Source organism: Cimex lectularius, unplaced genomic scaffold (assembly GCF_000648675.2).
Source record: "Cimex lectularius strain Harlan isolate CLEC.00 unplaced genomic scaffold, Clec_2.1 scaffold59, whole genome shotgun sequence".
Taxonomy (NCBI): Eukaryota; Metazoa; Arthropoda; class Insecta; order Hemiptera; family Cimicidae; genus Cimex; species Cimex lectularius.
Genome location: NW_019392794.1, coordinates 1,443,453 through 1,451,361, shown reverse-complemented (window position 1 = coordinate 1,451,361; position 7,909 = coordinate 1,443,453). Strand labels below are relative to the sequence as shown.

Below are 7,909 nucleotides of genomic sequence, written 5' to 3'. Positions count from 1 at the left end.
CGACAATCAAAATTACCATTAAAATCAAAACTTACGAGATGCACATACCTAGTCAAACCTATTTGGATGTACGGGTGCCAAGCTTATGGATCGGCCAAACAGTCCAATATTCAAAGATTACAAAGTTTTCAATCCAAAAGTTTGAGACTAATTGTTTCTGCCCCTTTTTACGTAAACAATAACGCAAACATACATTTGACACACACTACATTCACCACAATTATTATTAGTATGAATAGAACATGGATAAGAGACCTTTTAAATTGGGTAGCTTTGTCTATAACGCTCGTAATGCCACAAACATAAATTGAAATCTAATCGCTGGGTGTATATAATACCTGTACAGTTGTAATAATAGAATCCGTAGAAATAAATGAAGTAAAAAAAGGTTCCAAATAATTATTGTTTCTTACACATGTGACTGGTTATATTTTGTACTGTCATATGACAAAACATTTATTGATTTTTATGTAATTTATTTTTTATACTGTTCACTTGATTAATGAGCCTTACACGATTTCGAAAAGCTTGAATTCGGCCAGTGAAAAATGTACAACGCATCCGGTATATTAAGGAACATCGATTATAGCTATGTGATGCTGATAGTAACCCAGCTGGTCGAGGTGAGGTTCAAAATGTGTTCGGGCATTGCCGTCACTACCAACCTGGCGATAACGGCGGCCCATTGTTTCATAGAAAGCGATGTCGACAAGCACGCGTTCTCGCCGCACAAGGTGAAGATGAGCTCGCTGGACAAGGAAGGCAAGTTCGTCACTTACAACGTGGCCAGGGCGTTCTTCAACCCCATGTACAAACCTTTCAGGGAAAACGACATCGCCGGACTGCAGGTGTTTGGCGAGTTTCACGTCAACGTGCCGCGCCTCCCCAGCAAAAAGTTTCAAGGCGATTTGTCCTGCATTATTGTCGGATACGGAGCCCACCTGAAATCGTACAGCGAACAGATCATGCTCTCCTACCTAGTGGTGAAGCCGCTGACCGACGTCAACTGCAGGTCTATCAACCAGTATGAAAACGACCTCATCTGCGTGATCATAGAGACGAACCAGAGTCCATGCCACGGTGACTCCGGGGGGCCTCTTATCTGCAATGGTGTCGTCGTAGGCTTGCTCTCCCGAGGGCTGATATGGGGATACGAAGGATGCGGGAACGCCGTTTACAGCGTACTCTTCTACGAAGATCTTTTTATACACTTGAACTGGATAAAAAGCCTTGATGTCTTTTCCGGGGAGATGCTTACGAACGGCGTCGACTCACCTTCAGTTTTTCACACGCCTTCGTTTATTTTCGCTTTTCTGGCTGGCATTAGTCACTTGCATTGTTAATAACTAATGAAAAATAAAAGAATAAATAACATGTGTTTTATGGAGTCATAAGGTAAAATAATGGTAAATAACATGCTTTGCGAGATTAGTTTACTAGCAGGATTGACCAAATAGTACAGGAATGTTAGTGAACATAAATGCATGAATGATCCTTCATGTTTCTATACAATCCACCAAAGATCTCCGCCTTGCTTTATTCATGAATTCTTGTTGCTGCATTCATTATAGGACATTGCGATCTCACTCAAAACAATATTTTCCACACAAATTGCTTACATTTAACCACCGACACGTTTGCTACATGAATCCAAGAAAACCTGTAAACCTTTTGAGAACAATTACCTAGCTTATGTTTCTAGAGAAGTGCCAAGAAAAAGTCCAAGAGCTTGGAACGGCTGTCCGACTGTGCAACTGCGGTCGGACAGATGTCTTTATCAGTGCAGAGGTGCCGGCCGGAAAATCACCAGGGGTCAATTTGACCCAGGTGCACTGCGACCACGTGCTGTCGGCTCACAATGCAGTCCATAAATCCGATTCTAACGTCATTATTCACAAAACGTACGACCACCCAATAAATCAATTTACCCCCATGACCCCGAGAAACGAACGTAAAGGGGATGAAATATCTTTTCAGATGTTAATTCCCAAAACGTTTCTAATTAGAATACGGCCTTAATGTATGGAAAAATAATTGCTGCTTTGTACCAAAAGGGATAGGAAAAACGCTTTTCTCCATTTAAGAACACGGCCTCGCTTGAATCACTCAGCCGACGTAGGAATATCAATCGGCCACTTTGTAAACAATAAAGAATTACGCAATTTGAACAATGATCAACTAATTTCCTCCCACATTCTGGCCCGATTCAATGCCGATGGATAGAGTCACTTACACTTTTGAATTTACAGCTTATCGATAATTTAAAGAGAAAGTTTCATCTAAAAAAAATTAATCTGCTGTGCGCTTTGTAGATTCGAGAGCCTTTAGCTTAATGATTCTGGTGGTTCCTACGATAAAAACATGGTGAGGGGACGCAGACTCAATAATTAAAAATGCACATTTAAATGAAATAATTTTTGCACAAATATTGCTAAATTAGCAAACTTATAGGATAACTAGTACAATATAAGAAAAGGTGAAGAATAGACGAAAGAAGAAGAGAGAAGAAAACAAAGTAATTGTAGATGTTTGATCCTAACAGTGATAGCACACTCACACAAAATGTTATTGATAACTTTAGAAAATATAAATGTTTGACGTATAGATTTTAAAAGCTTTGCTAAGCTGCCATCATATGATCAAAAAACAATTAAGTGATAACAATTTTAATGATGCAATAAACGACAATGAGTATGTAAAGTATAAATGTTTGTTCGTCGAATATCTTATGAGAGAGGCTAGACGGTTTGCGGCGGTCGGCGTAGCCTTCGATCCACGTCCTGTGATAGAATAAGTCTTCGAAGAAGAGGATGCTGTAGAGAGGCTTCCCGCATCCAACCTCGCCCCAAACGAGTCCCCTGGAAAGGACGCCCACCACCGTCCCGGAGCAGATGAGAGGACCGCCCGAATCGCCGTGGCAAGGGCCGAGGCCGTCCCCGAGTGGCACGCAGATCAACGACGTCTTGTAATTCTGCAGGCTCTTACAGTAGTTCTGCGGAAGAGGAGCCACACCTAGGACGGAAGGAGCGCGTAGCCCCGTTTTCTCTTCTTTCTTGGTCGGTCCGAAGCCGATGATCGTACATGTGTCCGTCCCCAGAAAGGGCATGCGCGGGAGGAGCGGCAGAGTCAGGCTCAGCGTCCCGTTCGTTTTTATAAGGGCGATATCGTTCTCCAACAGCATGTGTAGTGGGTGGAAGTAGACGCCGGTCACCTCGTGATCCCTGAAATCGCCTTCGCGGAGAAACGAGCTGAGCAGCACTTTGTCCGTCGAGAAGCTGACCGCGTTCTTGTCGCTCTCGAGGAAGCAATGCGCTGCAGTTACGGCCAAGTTGATTTCAATCGCGACGGCCGTGCATTCTTTGTACGTCATATTGCCTACGTGAGATATGAGGAGCAACGCATATGGGAAATGGGAAGCGTTCGTGACAACCGTGCCTTCATACATATTCGCTTTATCTAACTTATTACAAATTATTACAAACATATGAATATTTTTTTAAAAACATATGTTCCACGATTGCGATTTTTGCTTAATTAAGGTTGGTGGTTCGAGCATAATAAAGCATAATTTACCAATGGTCAACCCCCTTATTTGTCACACTTAACCTGGGTATATAACTAGGCAAAACGACCCCCTCCAAAAAAAGGCGCACTTGAAAACTTCAATAATAGAAATGTAATTAATTACGTCTCTTTTATTCGTTAGGGCTGGACGTCATTTTTAAGAAAGCAAACCAAAAGCAATCAGAAAATGTATTTTTGACAGACGCAAACCAATATGTGTACTGTTTAGACATTGACAAACACCCCAGAGTAAGGATTTTTTTCCTGTAAAACAAAATAAAGAATACTGGAGATTTAATTTCCCGCCGAAAAAAACGTTATTTCTTGCCCGATGTTTTCACAAAAATCTAACCTAATCTAACATAACCCGTCCCTGGTTGGAAAGGAAAGTGAATTGATATGCTTGCTCTACGTCAATTTTTCCAGCCTAACTCATCCCTTAGCCTATCCTTACCTAAACTTAACCCCGATCCTCACCTAGCTCTAACCAAACCCTTCCTTAAATCATTCCTTACCTAATCCTAACCATTTCTAACCTAACCAAATGTGGAATCTATGACGCAAAAACAAGTGCATTCACCCCAAAAACATAGACATGTCAAAAATTAACACACATTTAGGGTGAGGTTTGCTTTCTACAATCGATAGCATGTTATATAGTGATTAATAAACCTATTTAGAAATAAATCCAATTTGTTTTTTTCATATGTTATTTATTTGTTACTTGTAAGATTTTATTTGGAAAATTTTATACAGATATGCATCTTGGAGAGGTGGTCGAAGACGGTCTAGCGCTTCAGTTCGTATTGTTGATATTAACTTTGATAGACGACGATGGAACGAATAAGAGGTGCACGGGTGTAGCCATCAAGGAGGACGTCGTGTTGTCTTGTGCCCATTGTTTCACTGGCATTGACGGGCGTTACGTCGATCATCGCGACGTCTCGCTCGCTCGGCAAGTAAAACTGAATACTTTCAAAATCAGCAAAACTAAGGAAATCATATTCCACCCAGGCTTCGGTCATCAGGACAAGAACGACATAGCGCTGGTGAGGGCGGATGCGAATTTTACTAATTACTTCAGGAATCTGGGCGGTGGCGTCCACGACGTGAAGACATGCGAAATTTTCCTCTTCGGGATGTACGACAAAGACCGTAAATCGCCGATCATCCTCCACAAGGGCATCATCCGTCCAGTTTCTGGTAGTGGTTGCGGTAAACTATCCGTGCACTTCTGCTCTTTTATGTCCGGCACAGTGGTGCCTTGCAGCGGCGACTCCGGGGGACCCTTGATCTGCGCGAATCGATTAATAGGAATCCTATCGAGGCTGGTTTTCGAGGGTGTTGACGAATGCGGCATTTCTAAAAAAGGGATAGTCATCTTTGAAAGCTTGGCCGATCATAAGGAGTGGTTGTCGAAAGCTCAAATTTACGTCATGCCGGATTTGCACAGTACAGCACAGAGCTCTGGCGGTTCATCACAATTCGTTTACCTCGTCATCACGATCGTCTTCACCATCAACTTATTCAAAAATTTTCTACCCAATTTTTATAAAATACACTAAACTGAAATCAGATGATTGAGCACATGTCACTTTGATTATTACATCTTAATGTTTACATAGGTAAGAACAGTTGGTGTAACATTAGTACCAGTGTGATAATTACACAGGATTAGGGGCATCTGAGGAGAAATACAGGGTATTAAATAGACCTTGTACAAACGTAAATTATGTACGTAACAACTGAAAACTGAAATAACTGACATCCATTTTGCGAATCATGTCCATCATGACTCAATAAGCTTTACTGTTTGACTATTCACAGCTAAATTGTTTTGAGTTACAATATATGTATTTATTTATTTTTTGCATTGGTTTAGAACTTTACTACTACTTTGGCAAGAAGTAATGTGATAACTACAGTGACAATGTAAAAGTGGTGGCACCCTAGCCCTAATTATTGCAATAATGTTGTGTTAATTTAACGGCAGAAGTTAAATTAATAGTCATTAGAATGGGGTGCATACTAGTCTCTGACTGTGAGAAGAAATGGACAAATAGCCAACAATTTTACTTTTAACCAGCCACAATAAAAACGTTGCACATGTAAAATAATAGCTCAGCATATTTTCAAAATGTTGTATTACTACGCTCGAAAGAAGACACCTCAAGACAGCGTTGGAAAGAAAAACTGAGTGCAAGCCACTGAATTGATAGGTAATAAATTCGGAATTTTTTTTCCACAGCGACGTCAAAAAAAAAAAAAAATGTGGTATGGTAAACAGAACGTAGGGGCAATTGCCGGGGACATATTAATGTGTATTTAATCTAGGGACCACACAGGAGGGTAATGGGGCAATCAATATGTTAACACGGAGTACCTACTACATCCAATAGCTAACTACCCCTCGATCGGTGTGGTGGCCCTGAAAATTGATTTGAAATCCTAGAAGACATCTTGACAAAAATAGCTCGAACTTGCATTTCTTTAGAAGTAGTTTTTCCTATGAATACTGAATGAACTTTTTTATTCGGTGTGGAATATACCGAATGCAAACGTCATGTATGAAGATAACTAAAAAGAGAGGGGTGGGAGGGAGAGAGAGAGAGAGAGAGAGAGAGAGAGAGAGAGAGAGAGAGAGAGAGAGAAAGAGGAGGAGAGAGGAGAGAGGAGAGAGAGAGAGAGAGAGAGAGAAAAGTAGAAAAGACTGACCAACCTCAGTAAAAACAAACCCATCAATATCAACGGACAGTGCTTTCATAAACCTTATAGAAACAAAATTTAACATTAACCCAACAAAACTATTACCAAAAGGATTAAACACAACGTGTAAGTACACATTACATAACATAAGCCATAACAGACGCAGAAACAGCCATTTTTTGCCATTTTTCCGTTGGTGTCCGAGTAGATTGAAGTCACAATATATCAAGTGGTAGAGCAGCGGTGTATTTAGCCGAAGGTTGAATTCCGATCGCGACACTGACTTTTGTATCTAAACCAATACCTTAATTAAAGATTAATTAATTGAAAAGAATTTATTTAGTCAATCGGACCACGAAACCTAATCGATGTATTCTATTGCATTAAGTACTTGGAAATTCTAATGCCTGTAGTCTGATAAAGGGAACAGGCAGAAATAAAGTCATTTAAAAAAATGTTAAAGCTGACTGTTTATTTGGAACATGAATGTACATTTGATAGCACAATAAATACACTATTAGTCCATACACTTTTAATATTGTATTTTCCATTATTTCTTTTAGATGTATTTTACATTTCTGATATCATATGCCCAAACTACCACTGCAAATGGAAACAACTCGTTTTTTAAATTAACAGGTGGCTTCTCAATTTCAAAATCTCAGCGGCTTTATAGGGCCGAACTGCCAATAACCACAGACGGTTTTGTGATCAACCCCATTAGTTTGTAAAGAATGGCACGTTGAAAGAAAGATTCAGGTGAAAAATTGTAATCACGCTCTGTCCAGTCATGTTGACGAAAAAAGGAACGGATTGACAAAAAGACGTATGCACGGTCGTTAAACCGTAAGAATTCGTGTTCTCCGCCGTTTGTCGGTTCGACCTCTCTCCTGTAAGCTTTCGGGACGTATTGGAATTTTGACGGATGGTGTCGTGAGGTCAAAGGGGTGCGATGGATCATTCGAAAACCGACCTTTAAGGGGAAACAAGCCGGTCTGGAATCGTCGGTTCGTCTATCGGTTCACCGGGCCGGAAGTGATTTGGGAAGAGATTTCCCTTCGGTCCGCCGACTCGCCCTGAATATCACTTGCTCTGTTTCCTCTGATACTTGCATTAGTCGAATCACATGGTTCAACCCCCCCGTAGAGGGATAAGGAAACTGGCAGTTAGCTTGATCCGCTTTGATTCTTTCCCACATTGGAACAACAATCAAAAGTTTCCACTTCTCAATTCCAAATCTGGTGTATGATTAGCCGGGTAAAACGTAATCATAGTAAGGAAAATTCATCTTTAGATATACATAATAATAATGTTAAAGAGGTGGGTTGTCATGTCAGTGTCTCCACTCCTCCAGTCATGCCGTAGGAAGAACATGTTTTCAGTGACACAGGCAAATTACTTTCAAATTCACAATTATACACTATGTCTATCAAAAAGTCTTTGTATGTGTATGGCTCCCGGTGGTTCAGACATTTATTAACTTCTATAGCCTCGATAGTGGCTCAGTTATATTTGTTGGTTTTCTTTGCCCTTGTGTAGAAACCTCCTACTTAGATCTTCACAGTAACATAAAATGGCGGTTTCTTAAAAAACCTTATTATCTTGGCAGAAGCTAAATAGTCAAACCAGAAAGGATAAG

General features: G+C 40.5%; 2 protein-coding genes across 2 annotated transcripts; one reads left to right on the top strand and one right to left on the bottom strand.

The window, feature by feature from the left end:
* The first annotated feature begins 424 nt into the window (after positions 1-424).
* Positions 425-5,130, top strand: LOC106661664. The gene is made up of 4 exons (XM_024227935.1): positions 425-1,338; positions 2,796-2,986; positions 3,188-3,361; positions 4,269-5,130. Exons 1-4 carry the CDS (start codon positions 549-551, stop codon positions 5,127-5,129), a joined length of 2,016 nt encoding a protein of 671 aa, XP_024083703.1. The 5' UTR covers positions 425-548; the 3' UTR covers position 5,130.
* LOC106661950 (trypsin-1-like) lies at positions 2,636-4,179 on the bottom strand. The gene has a single exon (XM_014385725.2). The coding sequence runs from the start codon at positions 3,482-3,484 to the stop codon at positions 2,651-2,653; it is 834 nt and encodes a 277-aa protein (XP_014241211.1). The 5' UTR covers positions 3,485-4,179; the 3' UTR covers positions 2,636-2,650.
* Positions 5,131-7,909: the final 2,779 nt, after the last annotated feature.